This window comes from Crassostrea angulata, chromosome 6 (assembly GCF_025612915.1).
Source record: "Crassostrea angulata isolate pt1a10 chromosome 6, ASM2561291v2, whole genome shotgun sequence".
Lineage (NCBI taxonomy): Eukaryota > Metazoa > Mollusca > Bivalvia > Ostreida > Ostreidae > Magallana > Magallana angulata.
Genome location: NC_069116.1, coordinates 40,232,523 through 40,258,131, shown reverse-complemented (window position 1 = coordinate 40,258,131; position 25,609 = coordinate 40,232,523). Strand labels below are relative to the sequence as shown.

At 33.5% G+C, this 25,609-nt stretch overlaps 2 protein-coding genes across 3 annotated transcripts in view; both read left to right on the top strand.

Annotated features, from left to right (window-relative positions):
* LOC128188451 (deleted in malignant brain tumors 1 protein-like) overlaps positions 1-10,628 on the top strand; it is a 42,526-nt gene extending 31,898 nt beyond the window's left edge. Inside the window, exons 14-23 of the mRNA XM_052859512.1 lie at positions 2,103-2,253; positions 3,386-3,564; positions 4,224-4,368; positions 4,561-4,730; positions 5,566-5,716; positions 5,926-6,107; positions 6,879-7,427; positions 7,534-8,394; positions 8,598-8,717; positions 9,014-10,628. Of these exons, the coding sequence (XP_052715472.1) occupies positions 2,103-2,253; positions 3,386-3,564; positions 4,224-4,368; positions 4,561-4,730; positions 5,566-5,716; positions 5,926-6,107; positions 6,879-7,427; positions 7,534-8,394; positions 8,598-8,717; positions 9,014-9,102 (2,597 nt within the window). The 3' untranslated portion in view covers positions 9,103-10,628. The remainder of the gene's footprint in view (positions 1-2,102; positions 2,254-3,385; positions 3,565-4,223; positions 4,369-4,560; positions 4,731-5,565; positions 5,717-5,925; positions 6,108-6,878; positions 7,428-7,533; positions 8,395-8,597; positions 8,718-9,013) is intronic.
* On the top strand, positions 3,794-25,157 carry LOC128188454 (A disintegrin and metalloproteinase with thrombospondin motifs adt-1-like). Of its 2 annotated transcripts, XM_052859516.1 has the most exons (7): positions 17,443-17,584; positions 19,231-19,381; positions 20,596-20,774; positions 21,786-22,331; positions 22,432-24,318; positions 24,521-24,640; positions 24,918-25,157. In XM_052859516.1, exons 1-7 carry the CDS (start codon positions 17,515-17,517, stop codon positions 25,004-25,006), a joined length of 3,042 nt encoding a protein of 1,013 aa, XP_052715476.1. In that variant the 5' UTR covers positions 17,443-17,514; the 3' UTR covers positions 25,007-25,157. The 2 variants fall into 2 exon arrangements, with proteins under 2 accessions (XP_052715477.1, XP_052715476.1); XM_052859517.1 differs by lacking the exons at positions 17,443-17,584; positions 19,231-19,381; positions 20,596-20,774 and adding an exon at positions 3,794-3,904 and having other exon boundaries at positions 24,918-25,149.
* Positions 25,158-25,609: the final 452 nt, after the last annotated feature.

Genomic DNA, 25,609 nt, shown 5'->3' with positions numbered 1-25,609 from the left:
TCCATTTTCACCATTTTAATAACCGGATTTTTCCGTTGGAAAACCTGGTTAAAAACATTATGTAATTATTTTTGCAATGATTGATACCTTAATAGCCAGTATGAAACACCAATGAAAGCATTTTACTTTTTAAAAGCTACGTCTATTCCTGAATCTACCAACCATTTATGTACAAAAAGTACGTAAATTATTATTGTCGATTATCACGCTACACAGAAAGAACGACAATTTTTCCATGTAACTATGTGAAAAGTACAATGATTACTTGGAAACCGATACTAAGCCCGCGCATGCCATCGATTAAAAAATAGTTCATCATCCAAAGTGATTATAACAAATAAGAAAATCACCAATGAACGACAAAAAACTTCAATTATTTCTGTTTTCTTAATTATATATTTTATTCGTTTTAAAATGAGTCATTTATAGCTGTTAAAAAGTGAAAGAAATGCATTTACTCAAACAAAGGCACAGACAGGTTGTTTTCAAATTGGTCAGAACTGGATCTTAAATCGTGTAGATATTAGTCGTGTCTATATGAGTTACACTCGTGTTTTTTTTTAAGAAATAGAGAAGAAAATACTTAGTGGATGTAAATATTTGGATTTGAATAGCGATGTTATACGAAAAGTAGGTCGCTGCGTCCTATCTATCTTGCTGCTTTAAGATGTATCAGCAAGTTATAGTGTTTTAAATAAAAAGATTTTTTAAAAATAATAATAATAAACTTAAAAATCCATTTAAAAAAGGCTACTTTGATTTTTTATATTATTAGACTCTGATACCTCGATCGCGTTTGAGAAGCATCAACTGATAGAGTTTGATAATCCTAAACATCATCCTGCCTAAGATGTACATGTCCATCTCAAATTTGAAAATGAAAAGCAGCGAATACAAAGTAGTAGGTTAAAGTTACAAACTTTTAGATCAACATTCCATCAGACCAAAAATGCATCTACTGATGTGAATTGATGATGATGCTCTGAACACTCTTTATCTAGAACATATCCTTATCTCTATGATTTGGAGATATTTACCTACTTGTTCCCGCTGAATAATATTTAGGTACTACTACTGTCGCAGTGTTGTATTGTATGGTACATGTATATTTCACTGATTATCTCCCAATGTTCAAAGACCACGTCTCTAGCTACTTTTAAATGAAAGTCCCTGAGTCAAAAAACTCTTTAACAAGAACTAAATTTGGCCAAAATGATCTTAAGATCCTAAGATATCAAAGCACAATACACACCACAGAATATGATACAAATTAACTTTAACTATCAGAGCATTAGCTTTGAAGACTAAATAAAATTGTGTACCATAATTTATCATATTAATTTTGTTTCTAATAATTAGCCCTAAAACGTACACATAAGGTAACGATGTTTTTTTTCCCACTTCAACTTCCAAAAAGAATGTAGTTTCGTGACAGATACAGAACTACTTGTATATTGAATTTTTACATCCTCGTAATTTTACATCTTTATACATTAATATCATTTGAATACATTTTCTTGACTTAAAAAGTACTGATAGTGCATACAGGCATCCTCTTTTTAATCAAAGTATAATGTAAGTTATAATGTAAATTAAATGACAGTGCTATATGTGTTAAGAAATACTTTTAAAACAATGTTATTGTTTGGCATTCTTGCGCCAATAATCAGTACGATTTTAATTGTTGAACAAGTAAGGAACCTTTTTGATGTAGTTGTTTTAACAGTTTAATTACTAAACAGTAAAATTAACACAGTCAAAGGCACATTACTGGAAAAGATACTACATTTAAATGGACTATGAATCTAAAAAAAACTTATATTTAATTGGGGTCCCTTCATGAACTATAACTATTTCATTTAATAAAACTTTTAGGCCAAGCACATTTAGAAAATGATCAAACATATTTATTGCAGTGTTTAAATATCTTTTTTCTTATTTTGCACCACATAGTCAAAGCGACCTTTTTAATAGACAAAGGTCCTAACCATTAGTGATTTAAACATCAGTGGACACACAAATGGTTGGATTATTGTTAAAATTGATTTAAAAAACAAATTGAATTTTAAAAAAAGTACTCAATGCTTTATTTTTATTTTCAGCTCAAATAAACGATATTCGACTGGTAGGGGGAAATTCCTCGGCAGAAGGACGGGTAGAGGTGTTTTACAACGGAGAATGGGGGACAGTGTGTGATGATAATTTCGATGAAAAAGATGCAGCTGTCGTCTGCTCAATGCTGGGTTACAGCCGGTAAAATGTAGTATGAACGTGTAAATTAAAAGGGAATGATGTCGTAGATTTTTTTATATTTAAATAAATCAGTAGTTTCAATTATTACAGTTAGTCAAACTGTTTTGAAGATAAACTATATAATTAAGCTTTGATATAATTTTGAAATGATAGAAATTGAATTACATGCCATTTAAAGTTGACTGGAATGATGATAACTCTTGTACTGAAAGCCCCCCCCCCCCAAAAAAAAAAAACAAAAAACAAACAAAAACCCATTTATTTTGACGTCACAACATCTGATTTATTATACACTGCTCTGCTTTGGCTAAAAAAATTTGTAGCGCAATTTATCAACTGAAAAAATCATGATGTTTATATAAATATGTAAATCTAATGAATTTAACTAGTTGGGGTTTATTGACTAAATTTATTTGCTAGTTTATGATTACACGTTCTTATGTTGTTGATTTCAGGACCTGTTTATTTAGAACACATATGGATTCATTTTTCAATGAATCAAATTTAACCCGAGTCAAAATCAAATTTTTTCCCGCTACATCTACATGTAGATAAATACGTTATAATCGGGATGTTTAAAATACACCCACAATCCTTTAATATTTGAAATTACATGGTATTAAAACGACAGCAGACATTTTCTACGATGTCTAGCATATGTTGACAAAACCTTACAACTACGCTGATTCCTCTGATCTCGCTCCTCTCATTTAAGATAATGACGTCTACAGATAAAATAACTTAAATGATTAAGCATGCAATGCTTTCGGTGAAGCAATGTCTTCTCTTGATTTTTTTTTTGGTAAATAAAAAGAAATTAAACCGATATGGTTCCTTCACTTTGTCAGGTACGAGCAAAAGTTGCTAAAAAAATATCGGCGGGAAATTTAAATAGATTAGTCGATAACACCTGGTTTATTCATTTTTCAGGGTTTTATTCATAAGATAAATGACATACAGTCATAATATATGTTATTCATTTGATTCATATATAGTTTCCTCCTACTTTAGATAAGGGACATTGTGAGTAACTTAATTTTGCTATCGTCTGCTCAATGCTGGGTTTAATAATTTCATTATAAAATTGTTGTCTTTGTTGGTGAAATTATTTTTCTCTCTATGTTCATTGTAGGATGAATGCTAAGAGTAAACAGCAAGCATTCTTTGGACAAGGAAATGGTAGAATATGGATGGATCAGCTAGAATGTACAGATTATGACACAAATATATTTAACTGCCCACAGAATATTTTGGGTACACACAACTGTAGACACCACGAAGATGCAGGGGTTGTGTGTAACATGTTTGCAGGTATACTTGTCCACTTGTGCGTGTATTTTTGGACTAGATTTAAAAAACACTTAAAACTAAAATGCACACCGATTATGACACAAATATATTCACATGCTCACGGAATGCTATGGGTATACACGACTGTGTGCACGGGGAAGATGCAGGGGTTGTGTGTAACATGTTTGCAGGTATACTTGTCCACTTGTGCGTGTATTTTTGGACTAGATTTAAAAAACACTTAAAACTAAAATGCACACCGATTATGACACAAATATATTCACATGCTCACGGAATGCTATGGGTATACACGACTGTGTGCACGGGGAAGATGCAGGGGTTGTGTGTAACATGTTTGCGGGTATGCTTGTCCTCTTGCAATTGTATATTTGGACAAGATATAAAAAGTGTTAAAACTATGTGGTTTAAGTTTTAACAACATATTTATAAATAAACCTTTATTTTTATGAATAAGTTGCACAATTGCATTAAAATATTTATTTTTTAAATTACACATTTTTTTTCCTCAGCTCAACTACTTTTAAGTAGAGTTCTCGTAAATTTAATGCGAATAAGTGACTAAAAAATAAGACAAAGATTTTGATTGAATGTGAAAGCCATACGAGTAGATCAAGTATGCAACAAGTGTGTTATTTAGATGTTTCCCAATTAAATTAAAGCACCTAATGTAAGACTCGTTGGTGGAACTGATTCACTGGAAGGAAGATTGGAAATTTTCCATAACAATGAGTGGGGTACTGTGTGCGATGACTCATGGGATAGCAAGGACGCGTCTGTAGTATGTTTCATGCTGGGATATTCAAGGTATCTGCACATTTTACAGCTAGACTCATTTCGTTTTCTTACATTAATGATTTGTTAACTATTAAATATGTTTCTCTTATGTTATTCCAAAAGCATTTCAAAGCCATGTTATTTTCAAGACTTTTTAATCAAATTTTAATACCTAAATCCTATTTGAAGCATTATTTGAGTTTGAAATCTGATATTTGACAGAGAAAATGCCATATCAAAAGGCATGGCTCGATTTGGCCAGGGACAAGGCCCAATCTGGATGGACGATGTCTCATGCCAAGGGACAGAGAATGATATATTTGATTGTAACAAAATTTTGGTGAACCACGACTGTGACCATTCTGAGGATGCAGGAATTATTTGCTCAAAAAGTACTAGTATACTTTATTGCAATATACGTACTAAATGTTTTCAATATTCAAATCGAAGTACCCGTCCCCTTGTAAAAGAAAGAATTAGATATTAAAAATTTAATACTTACATCAAAACAATAAGTTTTTAATGTTAAGAAGTATAACGTGTCTGAAAGAAAATATTTTACAAATATGGGCTTGGAGCAAAACTGGGTTTGTGAGCCCCCGAAAAAAGAAATAACTATCTCACATGGGGACTAACAAATTTTTGGGGAGTTATGACTGTAACCAAGCTGAGGATGCAGGAATTGTGTGCCCTTTAAGTACTAAATATGTGCACGTCGTTTGATTTTGTATCACGTTTGAGGTTTTAGGAGATATTTAAAATATCGCTGTTTACAATGTGGAATACAAAGCCTATATCAGTTTTATAAGGTGTAGTGTTCGGATTTTTTGTTGATAATCACCATGCTTAATTTTTTAAATGTTTATTTTAAAAACAAGTTTCTGTAACGTTCTGAAATCTGCCCGAGACCTTAACATAGAAGCTCGTGTTGTGAATTGACTTTTCTAGTCGGGCAGAAATTTAAAGACGCTGCCTATACAGACAGAAATATATAATAGTATACATGCCATATATGGTTTTGTAGATATATTATTGTAGAAGATAGTGGTTGTTAACTATCTACAATTGCGTTCGTCTGAAGGCAAAAAGGGTGCATTTCACGGAAAGGGCTACTCCATGAAAAAATCGGAGTTGAATACCTTGTGTTATTATTGTTCTACATGGTTGATCTTTTATTACAGAAACAAGCGCCTGTGGGCCCAGTTTACGATTTTGTTTTCATTTTAGCACCTATAAACAAAGTTCGACTGGTAGGAGGAAATTCCTCAGCGCAGGGTCGATTGGAGGTGTTCATTAAAGGGGAATGGGGTACAGTTTGTGATGATAGCTTTGATGACAAAGATGCAGTTGTTGTCTGCTCAATGCTGGGTTTACCAAGGTAAATAATGTTATTTGTGTGTTAATGTAAGAAACAGGTATTTGCATTAAGATTTTATAAAATTATGTTAATTTAGAATGCTGTCTCATTATGTTGGGTTATCTCATCCAACAATAAGGACTCAGCATATGAATTTGTTCTAATTGATAATTTATGGTGAAAGTTGTTGATTTATTAAACTTTCATCTTTTTGTTCAATGTACATGTAGCATGAATGCTACGGCAAAGGGGCAAGCGTTTTTCGGACAAGGAAATGGTAGGATATGGATGGACAATCTTCGCTGCACAGATAATGACACCGACTTATTTACATGCCCCCAGAATGCTTTGGGTTCACACAACTGTAGGCACAACGAAGATGCGGGGGTTTTGTGTTACAGTTATTTTACGGGTATGCTTTTCCATTTGCACATGCAATTATGCATATAGAGAAGACGTTAACCTGTTTCAGATTCTAAGGTAGTTAAATTCAACAATAAATTTATATATATATATATATATATATATATATATATATAGAACATACCTTGAGCATTTGAATGAAACTCATGTTTAATTATACACTTTACAGTGTATATCCTAGAAAAACTCTAATTACCTTTATTTATGAATTTAAAGTGTTATTCTCATACTAAAAAGCAATCACAAAAGGGTATAAAATTAAATAAAAATACTATATTTAAAATTCCGAAAGAGTAAATAGATGATTTTAATTTCATTTGATGACAGAATCTCTTCCTGTTCATTTACTGACTATTATCAACTGATGATTTAAAGTTGAAAAAAATTATGTCATGTAATAAAATAAAATCTCCACGAGAAGGCTTTTTAATTTTCATATTTAATTCGGATGTCATGTTTTCCTGTCTTTGTTGCGCAGGAAAACATGACATCTAATATATTATTTCAAAACGGCTTAAAGCTGAAAAAAAAATCAAAATAATTTTTTTACCCGTTGATCTAATTTGACGAAAGAATATTAAATGGAAATAAAAACCATCTAAAAAGCGTTCATTGATTACTTATTCTGTAGTTTCGTCAAAACTAGTCTTAGGAAAATAGTTTCATTTAATTCGTAGATTAATCCGATTTTCATATTGTAAGATATTTTTTTTATTTTAAGAATAGGTAAAAACCTAGCTTGCTAATTTGAATATTGTAGATTGTGGAAATGCAGACATTCTGATTATCATGGATGAAAGCGGAAGTGTTGGGTCAGATCACTTTAACACAATGAAAACGTTTGTAGGAGATGTGGTTCGAGGTTTGAATTCTGTATTCTTTAGATTTAGTGTCATAACATACAGTACTTCCGCAAGAAAAATATTTGGATTTCTCGACTTTAATAATATAAATGCCATTATGACAAGCATTGAGCACATTCAGTATGCAGCTGGAGGATCTACAAAAACTGACAGAGCACTTGAATATGCAAGGGTGTCCATTTTTAACAACAACAGGGCAGATGCTGCAGATATAGTCATTTTGTTTACGGATGGAAAGTCCGATAACTCTGAAAAGACAAAAGAAGAAGCTGCTTTACTGCGCAATGAAGGAGTGCGCATATTTTCGATTGGAGTTGGAAGTGGACCTAAAATAGAGGAGCTTCAGTCTATCGCATCGTCACCTAGCGATGAACACATCTTCCAAGTATCATCGTTCAGTGCTCTTTCACATATTCTCAATGCAGTGCAAACCAGAACATGTCAAGGTATTTTTTTTTGGGGGGGGGGGCATAGCTTGAGTTAAAATTAAATAACAATAGTAGTACTTAAATTTGCATTACATTTTTTCTAAACGTATTTCTTTTACTTCAGCGTCTGTGGATGGTGGATTCAGTGAATGGACTATGTGGACACAATGTAGTAGGACGTGCGGACATGGTCTAAAGTCAAGACGCCGGACATGTACAAATCCAGTACCTACCAGAAATGGCAGAAACTGCACTGGAACTTACTCAGAAAATACAGAATGCAGTATAGCAGGCTGCCCAGTGGACGGTAATTGGGGACATTGGAGTTCTTGGTTAGATTGCAGTGTAACATGCGGTACCGGCAATCAAATACGAAGAAGATTCTGTTCAAATCCCAGGCCTGAAAATGGAGGTCGACATTGTCAGGGATCAAGCACAGATACACTGACTTGTAATCTTGGCTCTTGTCCTATTCATGGGGGTTTCAGTGAGTGGAATATGTGGTCTGTTTGCTCCGTTTCATGTGGGGGTGGATTCAAAACAAGAGAAAGAGCATGCAACAATCCATCTCCACGACACGGGGGATCCAATTGCTCAGATTATTTTACAGATTCAGATATCTGCAACACTTCTCCTTGTCCTGTAAATGGTGGTTTTGGAAATTGGGGTTCGTGGTCGGTGTGTTCCAAAAGCTGTGGAGGAGGAGCTAGAATGCGAAGTCGCACCTGTACAAATCCATCTCCACATTTTGGAGGAAAGGAATGCTCCGGTGAATCAGGGCAATCTGAAAATTGCAATAACATCAGTTGTCCAGTAGATGGGGGTTATAGCGAATGGAGTTTATGGGCAGAATGTACCGTCACGTGTGGGGGAGGAACTTCAATGCGAAGAAGAACTTGTACAAATCCATCGCCACAACATGGAGGTAAACAATGCGAGGGAGAAGCTAATGAAACAGTGGAATGCAACACAAACAGTTGTTCAAGTAAGTTCTCTGAATTATTATCAGATTCAATAGCGATTATAATGACCAGTGTGCTTTCATTAGGATTTAAAATTCTCAAATGACTTTACGTTACGTTTTTTAATATTTATTATAGCATTATACTTTTTTATTTAAATTACCTCTTTATTATTTCCGTTTTTTGAGTCGTGTGGTCCTGCAATCTTTTGGTAATATTGTTTTAGTTTGCAACAATCCCGCAATGGAATTTGAATGTCACAATAAGGTCCACTGTATAGACAAAGATTATGTTTGTGATGGTTTACCAGATTGTGCTGACAATAGTGATGAAATTCCTGCTGTGTGTAAGATTCAATGCTCCAATTTTAATATCTTTTTTAATTTATTGTTGTATAACATGCATTGAATATATCTTAGAAACAAGTAGCGGTATTTTTAGTTTTGAGTAATTTTCAATACATTACTCCATGTAAATAGATTTGTATTTTGTAATTTTTTCAATGAGAACTTATATTTTTAGCTTATTTAACTGTTTTCATCATTAAGTGAAAGTATTCTTAAACAAAAAGATAAGACGCAACGCTGTTTCAAAGTAGTTTTACTGACTTCTAATGATAAGAATGTATTTGTACATTGACAGGCAATAGTGGCGGTCAACCCGACAGGACTTGCCCAGAGGGCCTTTATAGGTGCCCGGACGGTTCGTGTAAAACCGGGCCGGAATGTTAATGCTGTGGAACATTTTGTTTGAGGATATTAAAGTACGATTACTGAGTACATTTATGTAACATGCTTTCTCCTGCTACTCTGTCTTCAATGTATAGTAATTTTATGCATGTATATTTCTGATTTGTAGAAAGAAATTTCTTAGTGGAATAGCTGTGTTTAAGAAAAAAATTTATCAGAGAAAGATTTATTTGTTACATCGTTAATCTACTGCTGCATATATTAAAACAATGACCTTTGGTCTTTCTTTGCAATTATTTACCCGGTAGAACACAACCTCAATTTTCTGTTCTTTCTGAAAACAAATGTTGAACATCTAAATATTATTTACTGTTGTGTGTATTAACTTCATATTATACTAGGTGATACCCCGCGCAAGCGGGAATTAACACTTTACACATTATTATGATTTAATGCTTAATATGTTGAACCATATTTTGTTTCATTTTTGTATATACTTTGTCCAGATTTTTCATTATCTTAATCCTTTAGAATTGAAATAAAAAAACAAACCATTTTAATTCAAAGTTGTCAGACTGAAAGAAGCTGGTCAAAGCGGATGGTTAACTCGCCCTACACTTTTCGCTATATGATGTAAATTAGTCAACCCGTTTCTAGGCACCCCGTTCTGGAAAGTTCTTTCCATTAATACTAAAATCGTATTATTTGTTCCATTTTATTTATTTAACCTTTTTGTATTAATTCTCTGAATAGGCTCACAGTAAATATATTCACTCTATACGTAATCATTCAATATTATTTCATTGCAAATATATATTTTGATCGAGACTATCCCTGACTTGGATCCGCTAAATCGTGTCCATCACTTTATTCTCATTTGTGTTATTTCGGGCTTTTTTATCGAAAATGAAAGTAGAGTTTTGATCAATTTCATAATAATAACTGATCAGTTAAAATTCAGTTATACTTTACGGACATTATCTCACATGTGTTGAAAAACCAAAGGTGTAAGCAAGTACTCTGGTGCAGGCATTTTGTAGTTTTTGGAAAATGCCTTAATTCATTAGTTATATAGATTATGTTTGAGGCCATAAATGTAAAATGTGATGTACAAAATAAACTCTATATTTGCATTTTGGTATTGATGGCAATTGGCTCAAAAAAAAGAAAAAAACAAAGATTAAGTTTTATCAAAGAGATAGTAACACTATTTAAATACAGGAAAGAAAAATAACATTTACCTTCCTTAGCTTGCTTTTCCTCAAGCTATTCACAAACAGCTGCCATGTGAGACTCAGATTTTTTTTTTTTGGGGGGGGGGGGGGTCAAGTGATCCAGACCCCCCCCCCCCTTGCAAATTTCATATTCCTTCTATTTGCATTATAAAATTACCAAAAATATGTCTCAGACCCCCCCCCCCCCTCTTGGTAAACTCAAATAACAGTTACCCTTTTTGTTTTAAAAAATATGCTTGTACTTGCATGTTATTTGTAACTATTATATAACATTTATGCTATTTGTCAAATCTGTCATTTAACTTGCTTTAAATAAACTGTCTATTAAATAAGTTTCATGTTTATACTTATTTTTATCTTACTTTCTTTCTTGGCGAAATAACAGTGGAATACCGACTGAAGAAAATAACATGAATTTCAATCGTTAAATCATAATTACATCATCTCCCTAAGCTCGATAAAAGGAGCAGAAGTTTAATAAACTTGTTATATACTAAATATAAGACTTTTATTGCATGCGTGTATCACAGGGTTTAAAATTCAAACTATAATACGTTATGCAAGTTTTGCAAAGGCACAGCCACACTGATATGAGTATTTCGTGTAGCCTGTCCAAAATATTTATGCAGCACATTTGCAATTGAAAAAGATGAGAGGGAAAACATCAAAGATTACTTCATTGAACATTATCAAAGACAAATCATTGCTTACCTAGATGTCAAGAGATGAAAAAATATTCTTTTGTGACCTACAATGATATTGGTATTTGTTGCCAATAATACACAAAAGGAACACAAAATACTCTGGAACTTATACAGCCTATTGTGATAAAAATCTCGTAGCTGATTTAGCATTTAATGTATCTATGTAAACACTTGGACTTCCACCTGCCCCCTGCTGCGATCTGATCCTCACTCTTGCCCTGGACACAGGAATCTGTGGCTGCCCCTTTGCAAAATAAATTTGTTTTGTACCCTTTGGCATCTAAACATAATTTAGCGATGAGAATGGAGAAAACTGACATAACCTGATATCTAGTGACTGGCGTGCTCCTAGCATAACAAAAGAAGGTACTGAAACAATGAGGTGTGGCTGACATGAATGACTTGAGCGACAACACTGGACAAATGATATCATTTGTAGGTAGCAAGTTTATGAGTGAACCGTTCCCCTCCTTATCGGTTTTTGAGTGTTTTAGTGAAATTTGAATGGTGTTCTTTGATGCAATGTACCTAACATTACTTGTCTGAATGGCATAGCTAACTTTGAACAAGTTCTCCCATTCTAAAATAACCCAAAAAGGTTGTGTTAAAGATAGCAGCAAAAAGTGAAGCCTCATAGTGTGATGTGCAAACAGATGGTAGTGCAATTATGGTTTCTGCAATATGTCCAAAGTTATGGGTTAACGATTATCTGTCTGTTCTTTGGAGCGGCAATTACCCAACAGTGTTTTCTTCACTATAAAGGATTGAGTTGTGTTTGAGACATCTGAGATTTTACAATAAAATGTGATTCCTGCTAGGTATTACTTGGATGTGCTGGGGCTATATTTGTGAATCGCCAAGTAGGCGATGAATTGTTTGAACTGGTATTGGGTAGAAGACCGTATGATTCAATGGTTGTACGAAGTTCAAAGTTGCATTGAACATGCAAATACTTGCAGAGTACAATTTCTTAGTATAATTGGCTAGGGCGAGGTTCGGCAGTGCTTGAGATCTATATTGCAGATCATCTTGTAAAATGAAATGGGTACCTTTTTGGCTGCACGTCGGTCCCTGGAAATGACTCTCTGAACCTTGACCATTGCTGCCGGGAATGAAAGTTTTAACATTTTTAATACTCTCTATGTGCTCCCCTCTGAATAATACATTATGTAATAGAGATTGCAGGACTAAAGGTCGAAGTATATACATAATTTACTCGGATTTGGATGTTTTGGAATTCAAAAATGATACAAAAAGCCTTGTGGTCAGTTTGCAATATATGGAGAAAGCCATATCAATAGATACTTACTCTAAAAATGTAACCTGTTTGAAAATATTGGAACATCTCTATTCATGTGGCCATAAAATGTAAGCCCAAATATTGCACCACAACCCATGTCTGAACAACCTGCAGTGTCAGTAAATAACTGCATGTCAAAGTCTCTACCTGAAGGAAAAGCCCTAATACAAAAATTGAACAACCCTGTAAGTTTTTGCAATTGCTTGAGTGTTACCTTTTTTTTATACATCATAGATACTAACATAGACACTAACACTGCCTTGAGCTGACATAATTTGTCATGAGGTATCTGAACAGTCATGTTGTTAGTATTAATTTCTAACCAAAGAAAAGTCAAACCTGTTGTGGGCCTATTTTTTTCTCATGAGCTATATGAATCCCAAAGTTAGCACAGATGGAAATAAAGAAAGACATGAGAGTTGTACAATACAATGTTCCTGGCCTACCGGCCAGTAAGAAATTATCTAAATAAAGTACAGCATTGCTACTTTTCGACTGTTCTTTAAGTGCCCATTCTAAAAAGGATGAACATTTCTTTATTGCTAGCAAATCCAAAAGGTAGACACATATCTATGTAAACTGTGTCCAGAACTTTGAAACCTAACAAGTCAAAATCAGAGGGGTTTATTGGTAAAAGTCTAAATGCACTTTTATGTCCAGGGGTGCTTCTAAAGCCCCCTTCCCAACTTAGCTAGCATATCGAGTGCAGTCTCACAAGATGTGTAGCTCACCGAACAATAATAGCTCTCGATGAAGTCAGTAACGCTTAGTCCTGCTAAATAAGATAGATGATGGATTAGCCTAAATGATCCATCTCTTTTTGGAAGTAACCCTATCGGTGACAATCTAAGGTTAGGTAAGAGACTAATGGTGAATGGGCCATCTACTCTACGTAGGTTTATTTCTTTAGTTATTATAAGTTCTATTGCTACATTTTCAAAACCCATAATGACGAGATTCCGACAATCTGTTACATGTCTTGGCCGTCATCAGATATATAAAACCCCTGCGAGAACCCATGTATTAATTCAGCTGCTATGTTTTGGTCAGGATAAAATTGTAAATAATTCTTTAGCTGTGATACATTAATGGGAGTAGATGACATTTTATTGACGTCCAAATGACTGGATTGGTTTTGGGGTGTTGGTGGCTGATGGTGAGAAGACTCTGCTCGATGACTGTTGTGTGTTTACCCTGGTACCAAAATAGTTTGTGGAAGCCCTTAAAAAGGTGACATTTGGTGAAGAGGTGGTTCAGTGAGCAGCGGAAACATAGGTGTTTATAGGGGCAAGGCCTTCTTTGACAGACTCCCCGGTAGTTAAAATCATAACACTTGCCAATTTGCTCGGTATTCTTTATTGTCACATCGCCCGAAAGATGGTAGAACGTTCAATGATGGAAAACTTAGTCCAGCAAGAGGTGGAAAGTCATGTGCATTTAAGAAAGCATATAAGTCATTGGCAGAACATTAAATCAATTGATTTTATGTTTCCATTTTTAAGTGAAGACTATCATAGGTAAATCACATTTGGAGTGTATCAACTCTCACAGGCGCCCTGTAATGCCGACCAGCATCTGAAAGACTTGAACATAAAGGTCAACAAGACCTCCAATGAATACATAAGACGGAAAATCCAATCCAGACATACATCGTCCAAGACATATTTCCTTTGGTTAAAAATTAATCTAGATATTCAACACGATCCACTTGTTGGTTGGTACAAAGCTGGGACATACACGGTTGGGTGTTGTGCCCATGTTGCAACGGTTAATTGGTTTCTGGGAAACGGAAAGCACAATCAAAATCCGATATACTGACAATATCGGTTCAAGATGTGGCAGTAATTCCTGAAACGGAGTTTGACGCTGAACTAGCTGAGTAGTAAATTGGAACATTAATACTTGAGCATTAAATAGTATCAGAAATAAAGATTACAAGATTTTTCGTCTTAAAGAAAAATATTATTATTGTGTATGAATAACACTCAGTAGCTAAGATATAATGGATATTATTCAAGATGTAAAAATAAACTATGAATCATTTTAAATTATAGTTATATATATTTATGAAACACAAATTATTATGAAACATAAATATTTAAAAAAAAGGTTCCGATGTTAATCAAACCTTTACATATACTTGGCCTTACACTTTAACGCGCCAGGTATTTCTATTTATAGAAAAAGGTACTTCCCGTTTAAAAACCAATGGCGGCAAAAACATGAAAAAGGGCGCTATACCTCTTTTGACATTTTTTCTTCATTAGGAATTCATTCGGAATACCTGGCACAATTTTTCAATTGTTATCATGTACATGTAGGTCTGTACATGTAGGTCTGTTGCAATGCAAAATGTCCGTGGACTTCTTTAATTTAAGTCGTAACTTTTAACCTGATAAGCTAGAGGGTACGTTTCAAAGGAGAAATCTTTCCATACTTTTGAATAAACATCTCTTGAACCATCAAGTATAAATACATTGTATCGAGTTATGAAGCAAACTGTTTTGGGACAGAGTGTAATGTGCATTTAGAGCCGGTAATAGAGTCAGGATATGATTACATCTGCGCACATTTAAGAATAGGTTCAGGGCGTAACACCCCACCCCCCCCCCCCCCGCCTTCCCGCGCCTCCCCTCCACTATTAAATACGAGCATCAATGTAAAATGAATTGCACTTTCAATGAATGTTAAACATAATCCAAACCCAACTCTTTTTTGTGTGTGAAATACATATCTACATCGCACTTTGGATCACTCGTTGCTAAAGAGTACCCAACTCTTCTTTTGTTTTTGAAATACATATCTACATCGCGCTTTGGATCGCTCGTTGCTAAAAAGTACTCGGGCATTCAATAGTGGCTTCGGATGTCATGATTAGTCCGCGCATTACATCCGAGTTTAGTAATCGGTTCAAAAAGTACTGTTTTACAGTTAATACTTGCATAAATATACAAGGACATTTTCTTATTTCATATTATTATATAAACATCCACCAAGTATGTATGAATCCCTAATTCTATTTTCTTACAGAAATTGTTTGTAATTCATTCTCTGACTGAAATCTAAACGCCCCGTTCATCGATTGTTGGAAACCTTTATCGACTAAATGAAAATCATGGACTGCACAACAAAAATTATGATGATGTCAGACTCAAATTCCCATTTAAGAAGACATGGCTTTTTCATTTTTTAATGTACTGATGTACATTAACAATAATTGATTTCATGTAATTTTACTTTCTGTATGCGATTCATTAATTTGTTAAATGAAAGCTGTAAAAATAAGCAATAAAATACTTTCTTAGATGATTCATGTTGATACAGAGCCGAATGTGGTGAAAAAAACAGACACGGATACATGTACGTTTCTTGAAATCACAAGTGTAAAGAAAACTATTTCAAAATTACCCCCGTAATTGTGACAGACACAAGTGCGTCCAGTCTATGAGGCCACTTAAGTAAAGTACAGTGAAACTGACGAGAACCCACGCTCAGAGAAAGAGGCGCCTACCTACATGCATGTACTTCCTGGTTATAGGGATAAAAGAATTATGTTTACGATCTTCGAATTCGTAATACTAGTCATCCTTAAAATTTTATAATAACATGTGTAATGAATGCTGATTAAAAGAAGATTGTAATTTTTTAAAAAAGTGACCGTTATTAAAAGATTTTTGAAAAAAAATGCTAATTCCTCACTGTCTATAAATGAACTGAAAAGAAACTAAAGAACTATTTGTTGGGATTTTGAATTTTAATTTATTTTAATAATCTACTTTATGAATGGCAAGTATGTTGATTCATTTACAAATCCAATTAGGGACAACTTTTTTTGTTAAAAAGATTTTTGAAAAGTAGCCTTTCTATTAACAGGATTGTCGAAGGAATCCTCAAGAATATATCAAATACGATTTATAACATCCGAAGCGAAAGAAACTACAAAGAGCCTGATCGTGTTATGCTGGTATTGAATATTGGTTTTTCGGCATTCAGGACAGTATAAAAGAAACCAGGTCAATTTAAACGCAAATTTTTGATATACACATTTTATTTTGGTTTAGAAAAATAAAATTTCTGAAGAAAAACATCATGCTCTAAGATGAAAGATGATGAATTATTTTCACTTTCACCAATTATAAGTTAACTATACATCTATTATAACCTTCTTGAGAGGATCTAATGGGCCTTAATCCCCTGTCGCTAGCATACACACGGGGTTAATAAGGCCGTCTCTCTCTCTCTCTCTCTCTCTCTCTCAATCTTGAGTTCATCTTAACTATATTTGAAACTATTCTTCAACATTCAGCTTATTGGCTATGGTTTTTAACAATTTATACTGTGCCCTCTAACTTACAATTACAATATATAAGTAGCTTTAGTGGTCACATGTTTGCACTCTACGGCAAAACGAAGACAAATACTCCGAGAAAGAAGAATTATAAAAATACCCATAATCTACAACTTTTTAAGAACCTTTGAAATGAAATTTGGGAATATAAAAACTCTTATTACTAGTATTACGTTGCATAAAATATATATGTAGCTGATAACTTCATGTAAATTGCGATGATTAATGACAGCTTTCGGTTCTGGTCATAATTATTGAAGATATTATACAAACAGTATTTTCCGTACAGGATAATTAATCGAGTTTTATAATTGACTAATTCACTTATTGCCTAATAGTTTACGATTATAAATTCTATTTTATAACACTTTAATCGCAAAATAAATGTTTCAACATTGATTCTTCTCATATATTAACTTTGACAAAACAAACTTAATGAAATACATGTTTGAATTAAATGAAAGGTTGAGAAATATATGTAGAAACAACATACTTTAACAAAAATTGACATACTTTTGACCAAGAATAAGAATATTATGATAATGATTAAAAAATAATTTTGTCTCATTACGTAGTGATAACAAAGTACATGTAATATTCGATATTTTAAATGTTTCCACGTTTGTCCTTAAAGGAAGTTTTAATTAAAAGGTCACTTTTGAAACAGGAAAGTGTTTTCATAAGAACAGTTTACCTCGTAAGTAGCGCTTTGACCAATCACAGTGAATGAAAACGAGATGGTTTTTCCAGGTTTTATTTCCATTCCTTTGTTATCAGTATATATATAAGATTTTTTTTCGCAATTTCTATATTCAGTTCCAAGCAGAATGAATAATACCTTATGTTAAATCAGGGTATTAATTCAAAATGGAATCAAGCAAAAATACAATGCAAATTATTTGTATAATTTTCTTTGCAAGAGCCGCATTTCTTGACGGTAAGTACATTTTTAACTCTAACCATCTCTCTCTCTCTCTCTCTTTCTCTCGTTTTTTTCTTTCTTGATAAAAATTGATCATAATTGATCATGTAATTTATATAGAAATAATGGATGCAAAGTTTTTGTTTTTAAACAAATTATTTTTTTAAATGCATACAATCGCTATTTGATATTAGTAGCATCGGGAGACTTCATATATGTATTCCAAAATCCTAAAATACAAATTTAATAGTAAATATGAAAATATACTTTAAAAAAATTCAGACAAAACTTAAGTTTTTTAGGCGTTTGAATTCAAAATTGTTTGTTGTTGTAAAGGAAGAAGTCTAGATGCCTACAAACTCTCTCCTTTTAAATTGTAAAACTAAAAAAAATTGTAATACGTTAAAAAAAAATTCTCATTCTAATCGTTTCAAGATTTGACAATATGTAAAAGTGTAAAAAAAAAAAAAAAAGAAAAGAAAAAAAACCGGTCACAAATACTTACTTTTTGGGACGACATATCGTCAAGGTTTACTTAACTGACACATTTATTTTTCCTAAGCCTTTTTAAAATTCGTATCACAGTTAATAGGACGCAGGTAAGAATGACATGTTTGAGTATATATATCTAGAAGTTGTAAAATGTACCAACTAAAATGGCTTCCTGGTTATAAGCCTTGTAGTAAAATGTTCCAATGTTTAAAGACCACGTCTCTAGCTACTTTTAAATGAAAGTCCCTGAGCCAAAAAAAAAGTTATATAAATTTAACTTTTGACTTTAGAAGGCGTTTTTCTGACTTCTTAATTCCCTTCCCGATAGCAAAACAGTAATGAATCTACACAGCTGTATGATGCTCAAACGTTTGTGGGTTTTTCTCTTTCTGAATTAATTTCTCATATTCATTTTGTTTCTAATAATTAGTCCCAAAAGTTACACATAAGATAATGATGTTTTTCTTTAACTAAAACTTCCAATGTAATCTCGTGACAGAAACAGAACTACTTGTGCATTGAAGTTTTACATCCTCGTAATTTTACATCTTTGTTCATTAATATCATTTGAATATATTTTCTTTACTTAAAAAGTACTGATAGTGCATACAAGCATCCTCTTTTTATTCAAAGTTATAATGTAAGTTATAATGTAAATTTAATGACACTGCTATATGTGTTAAGAAATACTTTTAAAACAATGTTATTGTTTGGCATTCTTGCGCCAATAATCAATACGTTATTTAATTGCTGAATAAGTAAGGAACCTTTTTGATGTAGTTCTTTTTACAGTTTAATTACTAAACAGTAAAATTAACACAACGGCACATTACTGGAAAAGATACTACTTTGAAGTGGACTATCAATCTAAATAACTTAAATTTAATTGGGGTCCCTTTAGGAACTATAACTATTTCATTTAATTAAACTTTTAGGCCAAGCACATTTAGAAAATGATCAAACATATTTATTGCAATGTTTAAATATATTTTTTTCTTATTTTTAACCACATAGTCAAAGCGACCTTTTTAATAGCAATAATAAACAAAGGTCCTAACCATTAGTGATTTAAACATCAGTGGACACACACATGGTTGGATTATGTTAAAAGTGATTTAAAAAACAAATTGAATTTTAAAAAATACTCAATGCTTTGTTTTTATTTTCAGCTCAAATAAACAATGTTCGACTGGTAGGGGGAAACTCGCCGGCAGAAGGTCGAGTAGAGGTGTTGTATAACGGAGAATGGGGGACAGTGTGTGATGATAATTTCGATGACAAAGATGCAGCTGTCGTCTGCTCAATGCTGGGTTACAGCAGGTAATATATAGGATGGATGTGTAAATTAAAAGGGAAGGGATGTCGTAATTTTTTTCAAATTTAAACTCTTCAGTAGTTTCAATGATTACATTTAGTAAAACTGTTTGAAGATAACAAAATAATTAAGCTTTGATACACGTTTGAAATAATAAAAAATGAATTCCACTTCATCTAGTAGTCATTTAGTGGTGGCTAACATGATGTTAAACTCTTGTAATGAAAGCAAAGAAACCATTTATTTTGAAGTCACAACATTTGATTTACTATTCACTGTACATGTGCTCTGCTTTGGTTCAAAAGCTGGTTTATGTCATTTTGTTACACGAGCAATCAACAGGAAAAATTCATGATGTTTTGATAATATGCAAACCTTGAAAATATAACAAGTTCAGGTTTATTGACTAAATCTATTTGTCAGTTTATTAATACGCGTTTTTATGTTGTTGGTTTTAAGACCGGTTTCATGATATCAAATTTATGCTGAAGCTTACACGGGTCTTAATTCTACACATTTGGATTTAATTTTCAATGTTGAGAACGATTTTAACCCTAGTCAGAAATCAAAATTTTTCGCTAAAACTAAATTAATGTGTTATTATCAAGATAATGAAAATACACCCATAATCATTGAAACTTGAAATTGCACGGTATTAAAACGACATCAGGCATTTTCTACGATGTCTAGCATATGTTGACAAAACATTACAACTTAGCTGAGATTACGTTGGCCGTACTCCTATCATGTAAGATAATGACGTCTACATTAATAATAACTTAAATGATAAAGCATGCTGTGTTTTGATGAAGAAACTGTCTTCTCTTGATTTTTTTTGGGGGGTAAAAATTTTTAAATCAATATGGTTTCTTTACTTTCCAGAACTTGTCAGTTAAGAGCAAAAAGTTGCTGAGAAAAAATGATGTGACGTCAAAGAGTTCAATGGCAGTTCCCATATCGGCGGGAAATTTTAATTGATCAATCAATAACTCTGATTTATTCATTTACAGGGTTTTAGTCAAAAGATATATGATATACAGTGATAATAGATGTTATTTATTTGATTCAAAGTACAACGTATGTATAGTTTTCTCCTACTTTAATTAGGGGGCATTGTGAATTATCAAACTCTGCTATTGTTTGCTCAATGCTGGATAATACAATTTTAAAATTGTTGTTCTTGTTGACAAAATTATTTTTATCTGTTTGTTCATTGTAGGATGAATGCTAAGAGTAAACAGCAAGCATTCTTTGGACAAGGAAATGGTAGAATATGGATGGATCAGCTAGAATGTACAGATTATGACAGCAATATATTTAACTGCTCACAGAATATTTTGGGTACACACGACTGTGGACACTACGAAGATGCGGGGGTTGTGTGTAACATGTTTGCAGGTATGCTTGTCCACTTGAACATATATATGTGGACTAGAGTTTTTAAAAAAGGCACTTAAAACTATATGGTCTAAGTTTAAGCAACATATTTATAAAAAAAACTTTGATTTTTTATAAATGAATTGCATGATAACATTAAAGTACTAATTTTGTAAATAACACGTTTTGTCTTCCTCGACTCAACTTTTTTTTAATTAGTCTAAGAGTTCTCGTAAATTTAATGCAAATAAATTACTACAAAGTAGACAAATGTTTTAATTGAATGGGAAAACCATTCTTTATTGATTAAGTATTCAACACGTGTATTACTTAGATTTTTCTTAATTGCATTAAAGTTCCTAACATAAGGTACCACTTTTGATGATACACCTAATGTCCTAAGAAAAATCTAATTACCTGGATTTATTAATTTAACTTTGTTATTCTTATATTAAAAAAAACGATTAGAAAAGGATATAAAATTACAGAAAAATAACAAATATATCAAATTGTATTAAATATATCGGAATAGTAAGTAGATGAATTCAATTTCAATTGATGACAAATTTTTCTTATTCCTTACTTTCTGGTTCCAACTGATTTTATCAATTTGTAGCAATCACCTTTGGCAAGTTATATTTGTAATCTTGTAATATTGTAAAATAATTAGTTATGTAATAAAAAAAAATCTCCATGAGAGGGCTTTTTAATTTCCATATCTCAGTTGGATGTCATGTTTTCCTGTCTTTGTTGTGCAGGGAAACATGAAATCCAAATTAAATATTTTCAAAATGACTTAAAGCTGAAATAAAATCAAAATCAAATTTGTACCAGTAGATCTAATTTAATATTATAATGATATAAAACTATCTTAAAAGTTTTAAATGATAACTAATCCTGTAGCATCGTTAAAACTTATCTGAGCAAAAAGATTTCACCTAATTTTTAGCTTAATCCAACTTTCATTTTGTAAGATATTTATTTTTAAAAAAAAAAAGGAAAAAACCATGCTTGCTAATTTGAATATTGTAGATTGTGGGAATGCAGACATTCTGATTATCATGGATGAAAGCGGAAGTGTTGGATCAAATCACTTTAATACAATGAAAACGTTTGTACGAGATGTGATTCGAGGTTTGAATTCAGTTTTTTTTAGATTTAGTGTCATAACATACAATAGTTCCCCAAGAAAAATATTTGGATTTCGCGACTTTGATAATCTAAATGCCATTATGACAAGCATTGAGCACATTCAGTATTTAAGTGGAGGAACGAGAACTGACAGAGCACTTGAATACGCCAGGGTGTCTATTTTTAACACCAAGAGGGCAGATTCTGCTGGTATAGTAATTTTGTTTACGGATGGAATGTCCGGTAACTCTCAAAACACAAAAGACGAAGCTGCTTTACTGCGCAATGAAGGAGTGCGCATATTTTCGATTGGGGTTGGAAGTGGACCTAACATAGAAGAGCTTCAGTCAATCGCATCGTCACCTAGCGATGAACACGTCTTCCAAGTATCATCGTTCAGCGCTCTTTCACATATTCTCAATGCAGTGCAAACCAGAACATGTCAAGGTATTTTTGGAGAAAAACATAGCTTATGTCAAAATAAATTAACAATAATAGTACTTAAATTTTCATTACATATTTCCTAAACATATTTCTTTCACTTCAGCGTCTGTGGATGGTGGATTCAGTGAATGGGCTATGTGGACACCATGTAGTAGGACGTGCGGACATGGACTCAAGTCAAGACGCCGGACATGTACAAATCCAGTACCTACCAGAAATGGCAGAAACTGCACTGGAACTTACTCAGAAAATACAGTATGCAGTATAGCAGGCTGCCCAGTGGACGGTAATTGGGGACATTGGAGTTCTTGGTTAGATTGCAGTGTGACATGCGGTACCGGCAATCAAATACGGAGAAGATTATGTTCAAATCCAAGGCCTGAAAATGGAGGTCGACAATGTCAGGGATCTAGCACAGATACACTGACTTGTAATCTTGGTTCTTGTCCTATTCATGGGGGTTTAAGTGAGTGGAATATGTGGTCTGTTTGCTCCGTTTCCTGTGGGGGTGGATTCAAAACAAGAGAAAGAGCATGCACCAATCCATCTCCACTACACGGGGGATCCAATTGCTCAGATTATTTTACAGATTCAGATATCTGCAACACTTTTCCTTGTCCTGTAAATGGTGGTTTTGGAAATTGGGGTTCATGGTCGGTGTGTTCCAAAAGCTGTGAAGGGGGATATAAAGTAAGGCGGAGGCTTTGTAATTCACCAACACCCGAGTATGGTGGTAAAAACTGTATAGGAAATGGTTCACAAAACCTAGCGTGCAACGAACTGCCTTGTCCAATTAATGGAGGATTCACTGAATGGAGCAACTGGACTGATTGTTCCAAAAGTTGTGGAGGGGGTTTGAATATACGTAATCGATCATGTACCAATCCGTCACCTAAATATGGAGGAAAGCATTGCAAAGGTAGTTTGTCTGAGACTCTAAATTGTAATGAGCATCAGTGTCCTATTGATGGTGGTTTTTCATTATGGGGTGCATGGTCCTCGTGCACTGTCTCTTGTGGTGGTGGAACCTTATTACGATCACGATCCTGTACAAACCCTTCTCCTTTATTTGGAGGTAAAAACTGCACTGGTAATACCGAGCAAATTATAGACTGTAATATACAACTTTGTCCGATTGATGGAAAATATGGCGATTGGACCACATGGTCACAGTGTTCTAATTCATGTGGTGGGGGCTCCAAACTAAGATTGCGAAGATGTGACAATCCTCTTCCTCAGAATGGAGGTAAACAATGTAACGGGATCAATGAAGATCATTTACATTGCAACACTCAACCGTGTCCAGTTGATGGACACTTCAGCGAGTGGGGGACATGGACTCTTTGTTCTCATAGCTGTGGAGGAGGCATAAAAACGAGGTTTAGGCTGTGCAATGATCCTTTTCCGGCGTTTGGTGGAAAGAATTGCTCGGGTTCGTTTCAACAATTTTTTCAGTGTAACCCATTACCATGTCCAATTGATGGCGGTTTAAGCATATGGAATGAATGGTCACTCTGTTCGTCAACTTGTGGTGGAGGTATTCAAATAAGAAATAGGTCATGCACAAATCCTGTCCCACAAAACGGGGGGAAAGAATGCGAAGGGAAAACTACGGATTCTCTCGAATGCAATATTAATGAATGTCCAGTAGATGGAAATTTTTCTGATTGGGGGGCTTGGACAATGTGTTCGGTTACATGTGGAGGAGGAACTAGAATGCGAAGTCGCACCTGTACAAATCCATCTCCACAATTTGGAGGAAAGGAATGCTCCGATGAATCAGGGCAATCTGAAAATTGCAATAACATCAGTTGTCCAGTAGATGGGGGTTATAGCGAATGGAGTGTATGGGCAGAATGTACCGTCCCGTGTGGGGGAGGAACTTCAATGCGTGAAAGAACTTGTACAAATCCATCGCCACAACATGGAGGTAAACAATGCGAGGGAGAAGCTAATGAAACAGTGGAGTGCAACACAAACATTTGTTCAAGTAAGTTTGAGTTCTTATCAGATTCAATAGCGATTATAATTACCAATGTGGTTTTATTAGGAGTAAAAATTCTCAAACGACTTTACGTTACGTTTCTTAATATTTGTTATAGCATTATATTTTTTTTTATTTAAATTACCTCTTTATTATTACCGGTTTTTGAGTCGTGTGGTCCTGCAATCGTTTTCTAATATTGTTTTAGTTTGTAACAACCCCGCAATGGAATTTGAATGTCACAATAAGGTGCACTGTATAGACAAAGATTATGTTTGTGATGGTTTACCAGATTGTGCTGACAATAGTGATGAAATTCCTGCTGTGTGTAAGTTTCCATGCTCCAATTTTAATATCTTTTTTATTTTATTGTTGTATAACATGCATTGAATATATCTTAGAAACAAGTAGGTTTTTTTTAGTTTTGAGTAATTTTCAATACATTACTCCATGTAAATAGATTTGTATTTTGTAATTTATTTCAATGAGAACTTATATTTTTAGCTTATTTTACTGTTTTCATCATTGACTATTCTTAAGCAAAAAGAAAAGACGCAACGCTGTTTCAAAGGAGTTTTACTGAGAATGTATTTGTGCATTGACAGGCTATGGTGGCGGTCAAGCCGAGATGACTTGTCCAGAGGGCCTTTATCGGTGCCCGGACGGTTCCTGTAAAACCGGGCCGGAATGTTAATGTTGTGGAACATTTTGTTTGAGGATATTAAAGTACGATTACTGAGTACATTTATGTAACATGCTTTCTCCTGCTACTCTGTCTTCAATGTATAGTAATTTTATGCCTTCTTGTTTTAAAAAATATGCTTGTACTTGCATGCTATTTGTTACAATTATATAATATTTATGCTATTTGTCAAATCTGTCATTTGACTTGCTTTAAATAAACTATCCAAATAAATTTCATATTTATACTTATTTTTATCTTACTTTCTTTCTTGGCGAAATAACAGTGGAATACCGACTGAAGAAAATAACATTAATTTCGATCGTTAAATCATAATTACATCATCTCCCTAAGCTCGATAAAAGGAGCAGAAGTTTAATAAACTTGTTATATACTAAATATTGACTTTTATTGCATGCGTATATCACAGGGTTTTAAATTCAAACTATAATACGTTATGCAAGTTTTGCAAAGGCACAACCCCACTGATATAAGTATTTCGTGTAGCCTGTCCAAAATATTTATGCAGCACATTTGGACGCTTTTTAATAAAAATACACATACATGTGAAAAATATGCAATTGAAAAAGATGAGAAGGAAAACATCAAAGATTA

What these genes read in the sequence shown, in the direction of transcription:
- LOC128188454 (XM_052859516.1), top strand. Translation starts at nt 17,515, where the DNA reads ATGGAATCAAGCAAAAATACAATGCAAATTATTTGTATAATTTTCTTT. An exon ending in GCAAACCAGAACATGTCAAG is followed by an intron (nt 22,332 to 22,431) that starts GTATTTTTGGAG and finishes CTTTCACTTCAG; the next exon opens with CGTCTGTGGATGGTGGATTC. An exon ending in TGATGAAATTCCTGCTGTGT is followed by an intron (nt 24,641 to 24,917) that starts GTAAGTTTCCAT and finishes GTGCATTGACAG; the next exon opens with GCTATGGTGGCGGTCAAGCC.